The sequence below is a fragment of the Hetaerina americana genome, unplaced genomic scaffold (genome assembly GCF_022747635.1).
Source record: "Hetaerina americana unplaced genomic scaffold, ioHetAmer1.1.p SCAF_22, whole genome shotgun sequence".
In the NCBI taxonomy this organism is placed as follows: domain Eukaryota; kingdom Metazoa; phylum Arthropoda; class Insecta; order Odonata; family Calopterygidae; genus Hetaerina; species Hetaerina americana.
Genome location: NW_027286786.1, coordinates 7,803,577 through 7,818,386, shown reverse-complemented (window position 1 = coordinate 7,818,386; position 14,810 = coordinate 7,803,577). Strand labels below are relative to the sequence as shown.

The 14,810-nt window shown below is 37.6% G+C and overlaps 1 protein-coding gene across 1 annotated transcript in view; it reads right to left on the bottom strand.

The window, feature by feature from the left end:
* Positions 1-12,133: 12,133 nt before the first annotated feature.
* The window catches only part of LOC139689323 (ribonuclease H2 subunit B), a 50,586-nt gene continuing 47,909 nt past the window's right edge, over positions 12,134-14,810 (bottom strand). The window contains exon 7 of the mRNA XM_071586407.1: positions 12,134-13,960. Within this exon, the coding sequence (XP_071442508.1) occupies positions 13,865-13,960 (96 nt within the window). The 3' untranslated portion in view covers positions 12,134-13,864. The remainder of the gene's footprint in view (positions 13,961-14,810) is intronic.

The following is a 14,810-nucleotide window of genomic DNA, read 5'->3' as shown; positions in this document are numbered from 1 at the left end:
TTGTTATTTCTGAGAATTTGGTTGCGGCTTGGTCCAAAAACGTATATGGCATGCATAGACCTAAAGATTATAGGAGTTTGGGTTTCTTCGACATTTAACGAAACTTATCCAAGACCAAATCAGGGCCGGTGCATAAAAATTGAATGAAAAATACACGGCAGAAATTGTAAGCAAGTTGGAAGAGGAATTTATTCGTTCACTGAACTTCTGATGACCAAGTAAACTGAAATTGTACCTGAATATCAATTAGATTTTTATGAATTTAGGTTCTATTGTCTTATAATCGATAATCCTTTCGTCTCCTGTTTTTATATGGTGAAGGTTGTGTTGAATCTTCACGCTAAAAACCTTACTCTATGTTCGCTGGGAAACATTCTCTATTACGATTGAGCAAATTTAGTAACTAAATTATAGATCAAAACTTTATATTCTTTGACCCTTAATAATAATAATAATAATACTTTATTCATTTTAAAAATGGTACAACCATATTAAATGTCGTCAATCGTAATATTACTTAATATATAAACATAAGTTCTTAAATGTGATGAAGATTGTCACAAAATAATTCATCCTATGAGTAAAGTGGGTGAGCAAGTAACCAGGTATATATCCTGTTCTTGAAACTCTGGATACCATCTGATTTCAACTGAGTAGGCAGATAGTTATACAGTCGTATGTTCATATTGTGAAATGTGTTGTAAGTTGATGACAATCTACAATAAGTAGTATTTAGATTCGATTTACCTCTTGTGGAATAGTTATGGAGGTTGCATCTTAATTGGTAAGTTTCTAGATTAACTTTCACATGAATCAGAGCCTTAAAGATATACAAACAAAATACAGTCATGATTCTATACCTAATAAAAAAAGGTTTGCAGGAATCACGTGGTGGTATATTAGCAAGAGAGCGAATAGCTCTCTTTTGCAGTAGCAAAATTTGTTTAACATGAGGGGAATGACCCCATAACTCAACACCATAATTCAAATGACATTGAAAGAAGGCATGGTAAAGTGTTAAACGATACTCATTTGAAATGATAAAGTTGAGCTTTCTTAACATATAAACAGCTTTACTAAGTTTATTACAGGTCTGACTGATGTGAGTCTCCCAATTAAGTTTTGTATCAATATAAATTCCTAGTATTTTAGCAGTTTCAATATCAGTTATTTTTGATTTAAGACTGCACACAATATGCTGAGTTTTGTTAGTATTTAATTGTAAATGATTAACATCAAACCATTCCTTAGCCTGTTTTTGGGTAGCGCTAGATCGTAACTTTGCATCTTCTGGATGTTGACACTTTTGAACAAAAGTAGTGTCATCAGCATATAAAACAGATCTAGGTTTCATATTACAGGGCAAATCATTAATCATGATAATGAAAAGTACTGGGCCAAGCACAGAGCCCTGTGGTAATAGATTAAACTTAGAAATAATACCGCTTAATGTTTAGTATTCCACTGAGTCAGTTTCAGGGCCTTTCAAATTTAGGAAATCAAATCATTTTCGTGCCATACATACGATAGTTAAAAGCAAGTTTATGAGCACCACGCCACACCATGCACTAAATGCTAGGTCTGACACGTTCTAAATAATTAATGATCAATCAAATTGTTAAACAAAAAATAATATAGCAATAAAGTTCATAACAATCAATGTTAAACTCAACTATGTGTGAAACTCACATATGCTCATTGCATTTGATTTAACCTATCAACGTAGTGTCAGCATATATGAGCGTATACTCGTAATCTAAAATACAAGCCATATATTTACAGCTGAACAAAATTAGTATTAAGGATGGATGAGAAAGGAAGGGTGGAGAGAAACCCGGCGCACTCTTGTCGAAAGGCGCCAAGGGGTTCGCAGGTTAACGTCCCGTCCGACGGACGTCGTACTCACTCACTCACGTGCTCTCCACAAAGCACCTCAAGTAGGGATCAGGTCCTCTCGGTGGGAAGCTTGTATGTTAGCCATCGCACCATCCCGATCCCCCTTAATGTACATGTATTATGTATCATTGTCGGAGAAGTGTCTCAGGGCAAAATACTCAAACTATTAGTATTTCCATTCCGATGAAATTCCAGCCTTGAAAAGATATTGAATACTCTCTTCCCAATTGATCGAAGGTTCGTCTTACCACCCACCAGAAGCCATCACATAAACGGCAGTCGGACCACCATCCTAGGACCCTGCCTCTTCATGTTCAGCCCCGGTCCAGCCCCCATTAGTGGTCACTCTACAACTGCAGGGTGGAAGCATCGATACTTATATCCACGTGAATATCGAAACAAACATCGTAAATTTTGAATAAAAATCTAGCACCGGCGCTGAAGCGATTGATGCCATTAATCTATTGATTCCCAATACATTTTGCGTCGAAAACGAAAAATCTCGCCAAACGATCAAAATACTCAAATATATTCTTTATAAAAGCCAAACAAAATCCCAAAAAAGGCTTTCTTGAGTACGAAAGATGAAACCTGGTACGAACACTCTCCAAAGAATGGTCCACCTGGTAGTTGGAGTCAACGACCGTTTCTGTCATCACCTGGGGCGCCCCACACCTCCCCGTTTGCACCAAGGGGACACTATGCGCACTCCACCTCCTCGGACACCACCAAGAGATTAGGAGATGGCGCCATGGTTTGCTTTTGGTGTCATACAGGGTCGCACCTAAAAGTGGTAGGACTGATTTTTTTACAAGAATTTTATTGACGATATACTTACATCTACTTAATAATCTTCAAAGCCTGCTCCTTGAGCTGCTACACACTTAGTATAACGTTGCTCCCATTCCCTGTACGCCCGCTGGAAATTTTCTTTGGGGATGCCGTTGATGACCCTCGTCGAAGCCTCTTGAACGGCCTTTATCGAGTCAAAACGTCGTCCCTTGAGCTGTCTTTTCATCAGGGGGAAGAAGAAGAAGTCCGGTGGTGCCAGATCGGGAGAATAGGGCGGGTGCGGCAACATGGCAACGCCGTATTTGGCCAGGAGCTGCCTGACGACGAGCGCGCCATGGCGAATTTTCGGCACCATCTTGGCGCACACCTTGCACATGGCTAAATCCTGTGAAATAATGCGTTGGACGTTGGATGCAGGGAGACCCAACTGGTCTGCAATTTCTTCACTGGTTAAGCGTCGGTCTGTGTTCAGCAGTGTCCTCACTCTGTCCACATTCGTGTCGGTTCTTGCCGTCGACGGCCGTCCGGAGCGATGGTCGTCTTCAACGAGCTCCCTACCCTCTTTAAACAACTTGTGCCACTCAAATACTGTGGAACGGCTTAAGGCAGTGTCCCCATAAGCCTGCTTGATCATATCGAGGGTCTCAGTTGCCGTCTTCCCGAGTTTCGCACAAAACTTCACGGAATAACGTTGCTCTAAATTCAGATTCATTTTGTTTTTCGACGCGGACAAAAAAGTTGCTTCACTAAAAACTGTGTCCTCACTCAACGACAGCCCGCAGGCGACTGAGGTTGGTGTCGGTCTGTTGCTAAGAGCCCCCTCCACCTTACCCTGCCAGGCAGACCCCCCTCCACCGCTACATTCGCGCCAGAGAAAATCAGTCCTACCACTTTTGGGTGCAACCCTGTATGTGTCGCGCCCATCCCCATGGACTACAACCTTGACGTGGTAGCATTGGTTCGTACATTTACATGCATGGTAGTGTCCATGCCTGGTACGATCACCCATCGGTTGAAGGTTAGGAGCGAGTTGAAAGGTCATCCGTGCAGTGTCTGTTCCTCATTGGGGCGGCTGCAAAGGCATCTGACCCCAGCGGTGAGGGGCCATTGAGTGATGGTATCATGTTAAAAGCAATATTAAGGAAGCCAGCAAGTTTATATTCTGTAATTTTCCTGCACTTAGTATCATCCTAACTTTTCAAATCCCAATTCTAACTCATGCGGTCCTCTCCTGTGTTGTTGCTGTCCTTTTGCTTTGAAAGGATTTTGTGAGATGACGAACATGGAACCCTTTCTCCATAGTGACCATCCAAAATATTTTGGGATAAATGATTGAGATGGCTCTCCGTTACCTTTCCTCATTAGCAATACCTTTAGCATTAGCTGCTTAAATATAAATCTCAACAATCAAGTTAGTAATAAGGGAATAAACTAAAAGCGGAAAAAAGTTGACAGATTCAGTAGAGGGATTTCATGCCACCTATCATAATTATATTATTTATTCATGTAATAAAAACAAAGTAATCAACCCTTAGGTCAGTTTGGTTGGCGATGGTAAAGTTCACCTGGTATCAAGTCCTATACGGCGCGTGAAATTCACACATCATGGTAGGGGGGGCTGTTTCTTTCCCTGTGCCGGTTATGGTTTCCCAGGAAGATCTGGTACCTGAAAAATTACACAGCTTGGGTTGAGCTGAGTGTACTCAGAGAGGCTTGACCGGGAATCAAACCCGTGCCCTCCAGTTAGTAGTCCAATGCTCTACCCCTACTCTACCATGAAGTATATGACCTCAATTAAAAACAGTCCAGTTAACACAATGGCATATTATTCCCCTGAGCCACAATAACTTGGCAAATTAAATGTTTATAATACTGACGTGAGGACCAGGAACTATGGCTGAACAATCCTTTTCATTCAAATGTTAATTGTACAGCTACTATACTGAGCATCTTAAATGGTACATTTTTTGACAGCACTCCCAAACAACACAGCACCCTCTTAGAGAACCTCCAAAGGCAGTGTCTTCTACCATTCTGTTCTTGCATCACTGAATACCCACCTCATGTATTTGACTCACAATTACTTCTGCTGCAGCAGATTCCCCAATGAGGCCCAGAGCTCACGTACACCAGGAGATATCTATTTGAAATGGATATATTTTGAAATATAATTGTATTTTATCTTGGGTGATGCTTTGCTGCAAGCAATGATTTTTTCAGCTATTTATGATAATAATAATAATACTTTATTCATTTTGAAAAATGGTACAACCATATTAAATGTCGTCAGTAATATTATTTAATATATAAACATAAGTTCTTAAATGTGATGAAGATTGTAAAAAAAGAATTCATCCAATGAGTAAAGTGGGTGAGCAAGTAGCCAGGTATATATCCTGTTCTTGAAACTCTGGATACCATCTGATTTCAACTGAGTAGGCAGATAGTTATACAGTCGTATATTCATATCATGAAATGTGTAATAAGTTGATGACAATCTACAATAAGTAGTATTTAGATTTGATTTACCTCTTGTGGAGTAGTTATGTATGTTAGATCTTAATTGGTAAGTTTCTAGATTAACTTGCAATTGAATCAGAGCCTAAAAGATATGTAAACTAAATACAGTCATGATTTCATGCCTAATAAAAAATGATTTGCAGGAATCATGTGGTGGTATATTAGCAAGAGAGCAGTTGATATAATATCAAATGGAGTAAAAAAATTCCATTTAAAATTTAAATTATTTGGAGGAAGATTTTGAAGCATACTGCCAATATTGGCAGCATCAATGTTTCGAGAGAACAAATTTTTCTCAACAGCTTTTAAGAAAAAAATATTTACAGTATCTGGGGTGAAAGGAAGATTTTATTTTCCATTACCATGAACAACTTCTTCCTTGACTACTCTCCATGCTGCCTTTTGTTTATTTTTTGTATTCAATATAAAATCCTTATAATCTTTACGTTTTTCACACCTAACTGAATTATAATAATCTCTTTTGTATTTCAAGTAAACCTCTTCGTCATACAGGCTTCCACTTGTTTTGTAAGAGTGATGACTTTTGTAGTAATTAAAAAATTTCTTATTCATGCATTGCTTTTAACCAGACTTGATCAATAAAGGTGGAATAATCGTGGAAATCATGGGAAAATGCCAAGAATTATAGTTACTCTTGAATTTTCACTAATTACTAGGAAAACCATGAAATTCATTTTTCCAGTCCATAATAATAATTAAGTGATATATGATAAAAATATTCTCTCGTTTGTCAAAGAATGAGAATTGGTAGGAAAGGGTCAAATGGAATTTTGAAGGTTTAATGTGAATAAAAAGGAAGGTATATCAAGCTATTCAATTAAAAATTAATAAATATATAAATGAGGATAGGGTATGAAAATGGTTGGGGAAAGGTAGGTGGATCTTAAGAAAGGAATACAATGAGTAGCAAAAGAAATAATAGGAATATTAAAGACTAAGAGAATTAGGAACTATGTATGATAGGAGAGATGACTCAGAGGATCGATGAAAGAAGAAGGACAAAAAATATTGTAATCCATCAGCGCTACACTAGTGCCTAAATTCAGTTCATCTTCTGACACTGAAAAATCCAAAAATTATTTGTTTGGAGTTGACCACAAATGGAACCAACTTCCATAAAATATGATGAATGGATGGACACACTTTGACTGGCAAAGGTAAACGATGTGAATATTACGTGGTTTTATAATTGATGGGGTATTAGCCATAAGGCTGCTGACTGTAAGAGATCTGCTTATGGAAACTGTACCAAAAAGCACAAGTCTGAAGAATGCAACTCACAGGTAATACAATGCATAAATTGTATTTATGCTCATGAAATTTAATGCCGAATTAGATTTTACTCACAGGACTACTGACATTAATTGTCCTAGTTTTGTAAAAAAGACCTAACTGAGGAAAGATCATAAAAATCATGTCTATGTAACTTAGATCTGAATAACCTTTAACTCATTTTGTAATGACAAATTTCAAAACTCTGGAAGATTTTGTTGCATAAAAGCTTACCTGTTTGGAATCTCCTTTCTGTGATGTAACTTAGAGTACAATGCTAGCTCCTCTGTTGGTAGTTATAAATGATATTTGTATATAAACATTTGTTGTCCTAGGCTGAAGTTTAATGATTTATTGTTATTGCTGCATTGCATGGGCAATGTTGACAGATTTCTTTATCTGAATATTGGATACATACAACTGAAGTTAAGTTAAATTACCTGGATGGTTCCACTGCACTTCACTCCTGAAGGAAGGTTTGCCATAAACATGATGGCCCAGCACTCTGCTTTAATGACAAATGGTTGATTAGTTAGGCTCAAGAAAGTCAAGGTTATTTTAAGGTGATGACAGATCTGAATGAGATGAGCAATTATCAGAATATATCTGTAATATCCTAAGTCAAAAATATTTGGGAAAGTTGGTTAACAATTACCTTTATAAACATCAGCATGGACTTTAATGAAAATGTTATCACAGTTTGCTCTACTTTTGACACTTCACAGGTTACTGTAGTTACAATTCAAAATGCCCTTGGTCAAGGGAAGTTAACTTCTGGTTTATTGATTTACTTTGCTTAACGCATTTGATACTGTAGATCATTGTTTGCTCTTAATTAAACTTGAAAAAGCTGGAATCAGAGGTGTAACCTTATCGTAGCAAAAGAGTTATCTACCTGAGGGAATGCAATATGTGTACTTTTCTTTATTACTATTATCAATTAATATTAATTTAGTTAAATTAGCGATTAAGGTCTGTTTTGGATGAAGGCAACCAGCAAATAAATAGTTTCACTCTCATAACAAGACTGAACCCACTATCTTTTTCTACAACAAAATCCCTCTTTATCTCTGTATACTTCCTTTCTCCCTTCATTCCATCCAACATCCCTCTTATACTCCTGCCCCTTCCTCATTTGCCTAACATTCTCCCCTCATCACGAATTTCATCATCCCACTGCCAATCAATATGCTTTGCATCCATTTTTCCTGCTTCCTTAAGATATCTCCATGCAATCTCTCCTCTTCTACCCCACCATATCCAGCACTTACTCATTTGTTTTTCTTTCTGTCCTTTTTACCTTCTCCATTTTTCTCCCTAGCCAAATTTCTAAAGTCTCCAATCTATGCCTATCATCCTATTTCCTACGACCATGTTACTGGGCAATAAATAATTACTCTCCATATTCAAGTTTGAAAAAGCCTTTGCTTAACATCAATACTAAAAACCCCTGTCATTAATTCCCTCCACCTTGCGAAAGCTTTCTTGCTTTATGCATTTGTTTTCCTTATGCCCCCACTACTTCAACCATCAGGGTCCAAAACACTTCTGAATTGTGTAAACTGTTCCACCTGATCTAGTTTCACGTAGCCTTTCTCTTTCTGGAAAACTGTATAACTTTTGTTTTATTTATATTTATTCTCATCCCATATCTGTCACACTGAATTTCCAATGCATTCAGCAATGCTTGCAAACCCTTGGCTGACTGACAAACAAAAGCTAAGTAATCCAAAAACCTAACTGATTTGATGAATTCCCCACAAAATTTCATTTCTATCCCCAGTTCTTCCCAAGCTTCTTTAATAATTTCCTTCACATATACGTTGAACAGCTAAGGTGATCATGGACAATACTGTCTTATTCCTCTTCCTAACACTGCCCATCCATGCTCTCCATTCCCCGCTTGCACCTCAGCAGTCTGAGACATCTACAGGTTGCAGATTAGCCTCCAGTCTCTCCTATCAATTCCAATTTTCTGCAATATACTCATCAGTACTTCCCAATTCACTCTATCAAATGCCTTTCCAAAATCTACAAAACAGGCAAATATGTCCTAATGGTATTCTACATTCCTGTGTATTACTGCTCTCATTACTGCAATGACATCACCCATGCTTTACCCCTTTCTGAATCCAAACTGATCATCTCTTAAATAATCATTTGCCCTGCTCTCCATCCATTTGTTTATGACCCTGAGAACAACTTTAGCGGCGTGGTAAATCACACTTACTGTTCCGTAGTTCTTACATGATATAGCGTTTACCTTTTTTGGATTAGGAACTAACCCCGACCTCACTAAGTCTTCCAGCTACATTCCTTCCTCATGAACGCTATGAATAAGTCCATATAGACTTTCCTACCACATTTTCCAAAACCTTTAAGTAGTTCCGCAGAGTTGTGGTCTACCCCAATGGCCTAAATTGGTTTTATTTCTCTCAATGACCATTCTTTCTCATTGTCAAGTATGCCTGGACCTAAGCTACACGTATCTTCCTCTACGTCGTTTTCTTAATGTCTAAGCTTGCTGGCTTAAGTTCTTTACCATACAGTCAGTTCTTGAAGCATATATTCCTTTCATCGCTCTCAGATTTTTTCTGTTTCAACTATTATTTTACCCCAATTATCTATTGCTATTAACACAGATCTTCTCTTTTAACTTCCCAGTAATGTTTTAACCTTCTTGCATAGGGCACCAATTTCACTCTTGCTCAGCAAACTTTCCATATTCTTGTACTGCCTCTTCCTCCACACTTCTTTTGCTCTATTTGTTGCCTGTCTCAATATGTTATTTAACTCTTTGCACTTCCCTCTACCCAACCACTGTAGTTACTTTCTTCCATTTCTTCTCTCATCTATCTTCCTAATCATTTCATCTGTAATCCATGGTTTCCTGGTCCTTTCCCTATTAACAGTTCCTTAAGTTTTTTTGGTGGCTTTTGATACCCTTTTTTTGATATATTCCTAGTTTTCCACAACAGCGATCAGCCCCTTTCCCTCAATCACAATTTTCTAAAGGAAGTTTTGGTGATGATTACCCCATCTCCTGCAGAATTCAATTGCTTACTCCCAACGGTCATTCTTTGTACCTAAACCGCAGTCCCCCACCTCATCATCATCTTTTCCCTCGCCTACCATTGCATTCCAATCCCCATCACTATCAAATGTTCCCCAACAGGAACATATGCAATGTCCTCAAACTGATGGTATACTCTATCGACTTCTTCCTCTTTATGAGTGCTTGTTGGCATGCATACCTGAGCAATGACAAAGTTCATCAGTTCTGCTTTTATAGAAATATTCTATCCGTTACTTGCTCTATATTGACTACACTTCTTCCTCTCTTTTCATTCAATACTATGGCAATCCCTCACTGGCTCTCGTCCCCTACACTGCATATTACTGCATCCCCTCCACTGCTATAACTATCAGTTCAGTTATCCCTGCTATCCTTCCATCTCACTTCGCATGTTTAAAATAACAATGTGAAAAGTTGCTGTTTCCCTATATATCAAGGAATACCTCAGGGTTGTTCTAGGACCCCTATAGTTGCATATTTTATTAAAAAATTGCTCATCTGTCACACTTTTAGGAATTATGTATCTTTTTGCTGATGATACAAATATCTCCTGTATCAGCATACCAGAAAAAGAATTATACGCTAACATGGAACATGATCTGAATAGATGAGATGATTGGTTCATTACTAATAAATAAATAATATTTCTAAAAACAATCACATACTCTTTCATAAACAAGAAGAAAATCTTGGGATATTGAGGCCATTGACACTCAAGAAAGATCTGCAATAGAGCAGTTCACTGTAAACGTCTCACCTTGCACATTTATATATTGAGTCAACTTTATTTGGGGCAAACCATGTTTTTAGTATCAAAAATAAAATTATCCCTTCTTTTGCAGGACTATTTCAGCTATGGCATATTTGTTGGAGGAAATTGAAGACAAGTCCAGGCCAAAAGTATTTGTTCTGCCCTGATTGGTAACCCACTTATGCTATAAATTAACATTCGGGATTTGTGCAGAAAGGATGTATTTAACATCTTAGCAGGACTACAAAGAAGAGTCCTCAAAGTTCTGTTGTTTCAACTTCCTTATACCTACTGTGGAAGATCATCAATTGACTAATGTCTTACCATTATAATCTATAATTAAATTTTCTTCTGTAAATGATATCTTTAAATTAAAATGTGGCCGTTTATATTCAAATATTGAATTTATTCTTAAAGCTCATATACCTTCATGTCCATGGCACAAGAACTTCCATTGATGCATACACGTCAACAACTTATTCTCAGCAAGATATGGTTGCTAGGATTCTTCAGATTTGGGTCAATGATAAGGCTGTGGGAATGAATGATTCAGGTGGTTTCACATTCCCTTCCACAACAGTGTTTTCAACAAGACTCTATCAATAATGCAATGGACAAGCACTGTAAACCCTAGGTCGATTAGATAGGCAAGGCCAGAGCTCGCCCAATACCACGTGTGAAAGACACACATCAGGGTAGGGGGATTGTTCTTTTCCCTGGAAGATCTGGTACCCAAAAAATCACACTACTTGAAGCTGAGGGTATCCAGGAATCAAATCTGGGCCCTCTGAACAGTAGACCAGCACTATCCCCACTAGACTACGACATCCCCTTAAAGTTTGATTAGCTGTAAATTAATATTTAAACTAATTGATTAAATTAGGGATTTACTTTGTCTTAAGAGTTGATGATTTCTCTTTTCTTTAAGTTTCGTTTACATGCTATAATAGGCATGACTATATAAACGTTGATGAATGACTTATTTCAATTTTTTTCCTATGGATACATTTATTGAATGCTGAGCATTTTGTAAGGTTGAGTATATCCTTGTTTGTAGTTCCAATTTGTCTTATATTTATAAATATTTTACTCTGCAACTGAACATGATAATTTCCTAAATTAATGAAATATTACAGCAGCTTTAATAATTAATAGCATTACTATTCTCCCACTTTCATCACATGATACTAAACATTGTTTTTAAATTCAATTGAGCATTGGAATGATCTTTGATTTCTGGAAAGTTTTAACTTGCATTTCCCACAGCATTTGAGAAGAGATTGTAAGCCTCTCATTGCAACGCAGCGGTCAAGCTTTGTTAGTATATTTTATTCTCAGAATTAATATCTATTGAAATAGTCCGATATCTTCTAAAATTCATGCTTACCTCCCACCCAAGAACCTCTTCTACCTGAGCACTGGCAAGACTGCTGCCCAACAAAATGAACAGCAGGCCACACCTCCACTCTCGAGATGGAAATTTGAAACAGAAGAGCTCACTGTGAAATGGTAACGTGTTTTGCTTTCCATGTATCCCCCAGTCAATTCACTACATGTTCACTATTTCATGAAATACATAATGGACGCCATTCTTCTAAGCAAAATTTCCACTTTTGCAGCCGGGTTATTGGCCATCAATTATGAAAATGAATTTGTATACTGCACTAATTGCACATACCTAAGCTAAATACATATATCCTATTGTGATTATTTTCATAAAAAGATAAAATTAAAATGTGCCCAGATGTAGCAAATGGACGTGATAAATATTTGCCAATGGCATGCAAAATAAAAATTCTTCAAGGAATGTATGGATGTTCTTTTATTGTTTAAAAAAATTCCAGATCATTTGCTTTTCATAAAGCTTTCTGTGAAAAAATTATCACACATGAACACACATTCACACCTATACACAACGATAGGCCCTCAAAAAAATACTATGATAAAGAATTATTTTTTCCTTTCTATTTCACTACATACATAACCAGTTTTACAAAATTCTCTAAAGTTACATTTCCATCAACAATATCATTTTACAGGAATCCATGAATACTGAAGACAACTTTACTCTCAAGAATCACATTCCTAATACAGCAAATTCACATGATAACAAACTTTTAGGGCACCTAGATCTTTGGCTCAACAAATTCGATCGTCAAAAACAAAATTGCTGAACTTAGTTCATAAATGCAAATCACTTGTACAATTCAGTGTGGGAACAGACAGAAATAAACAAGTCCACCTCAACCAAGGACAGTGCGCAGGAACTGTTGGCCTGGCATCACAACTTGGATTTTCCATCTTGGCAACAGAAGGGAATGAAATGGGACACTCGTTCAAAAATGCTCTTGATCCATAGTTGCTGGTTCCACAACTCAATTTGAATGTTTGCACACACATGGTGCCTGGCGAGTAACCACAGTAACACCTGGTGGGAAGCAGACGCTTGTTAACACTTAATGGAGTTGCTCCTGGTCAATTGCAAAACATCAAGGGATGTTATCATTTATTCTGGTCCTAGCAACACCAAAGGTTTACCTGACCACCAGCTTGGCTTTCCTTCATTCAGATTCTGAAGCGCCTTGTCATACATGCATAGAACAGCCCATGCTCCAGCAGATATTCAGAATTACCCAAGGTCTCAACTTTCCCTCCTCCCTACTTCCAAGTGTTACAACCACTTCTTCCAGTAAGCATCCATCTCATCATTCATACTTCAACATTAATCAGAAAATTACAAATATCTCTGAAGTACTTCCATTTTCAAATTAAGTTTTCTGTTCCAGATAGAGAAAATCAGGTCGTTATAAATTTATTAGCTAAAAATAGCAATATACCACAAGTGTACTTCAACCCCTTTCTTTAAAAAAAGACACAGAAAGTTCACAGAAGAGTATTCCTCCTCTTAAATTCTATTGAAACCAAGAGAGTGGCAGGAATAACATTAAAATCAAATCTTCAGGGATTTAAAATTTTTAACCATGAAGACAATCCCCCATTAAAATAATAAAAATCGACTGATAATATTCACTTCCCAATCAATTTACAATCAGCTTTAATTCCTATACATCCATCCATGGTTTCATTCCACGGCAAGTGATCCTCTCATTAAACAATCACATTTTCCTCCTCTTCTTCCATCCCCCATACACAAATTAACAACACAAATGTATTAACAGTCTGCACCACACTTGCTACCCTAATTCTTTATTCTTTTTTAAATAGTCAACATGGAATATGGAACATGACGCACTACGCTATTGTAATTTAAAATTCACATAGGATCCCAAGTGATACTCTCCAGCCGAGGGAGACCTGTGGGAAACGCATCCATCAAGAGGGGGCCACAATCCAGCGATTGAGAAGAGATCAACAAGCAGGTGAGGCTGATGGGAGGAGAGGTCCACCCCTCCTCATTTGTCCCGTGAACCCCAGAGGGAGCCCCAAAGCTCTTCATCATCGCCTCTCAACTGACCAGCACATCCCACAGAATAGGAACACAGATTCTCACCTTCCCCCAACGCCCTCGCCTCCCCTTACTTCTTCTTGAAGAACGTCGCTATGCTTTTAGATCCACTTGCAGACTTGGCTCGTGCCTTCTCCTTTGCAGTTAGCGGATTTGGTTTGCTCGCCTGAAATCGGATGGAAGGGAACAATGCCTTTCAGAGCAAGGCAACTTAAAACAGCCCAGAAGTCTATTCATGCCACATTTCACTCTTTGCACCATGATATATCACGCGAGATAAATTAGTCTCACAGTTCTTTCCCAAGGAAGTTGAGAAACAAAAACCCCCTCATGTGTTGACTTCAATAATTCTCAAACCAATTACGAGCTAGTGTTCATACTAGTGCCAGCCAAAACCCTGAAGTTTACCAAATCCTTCACAAGTTCAATGCACTGAGTCCTTTAAAAAAATTATAATTCAACCACAAGAAGGCTGGCAAATAACAATTAGGAGATAGGCAAAGCAGCAAAATCCACAGTTTGAAGGATTTTATTACACCATTGCCAATATTCCATCTCACCAGAACACTTACGGCAGAAAATAAAAAATGTTCACGATACCTAATCCACTGCAGAGAATACTGATATAAATAATTCAGTCTAATACCAATCACGCCTAAATCGAGATTCACTGTGAAAAAAACTCACTTGATTGGACTCACTTTTATCAATCATGGACCTAATTGGAGCATATAATGGAGCATTTATTTAACTAGGGATGACGTGCTATCATGTTCACAAGCATTGGTCAGGCAAGTGTTCACATAATCATTGGGTATAATTACATATACTGAGTAATAGTTAAATCATTAAGAAAAATCATAATACATGCACATTATATAATTAAGGAAATCTGCAGAAGACACAGCATGCATATTAATGTTAAACACTGTCTCACGCATTACTGGGTAAAGTCTTTCATACAAGGCATAAATGAGGCAAGTCTCTCTTGGCAGATTCCGATAGAATTTTTATTT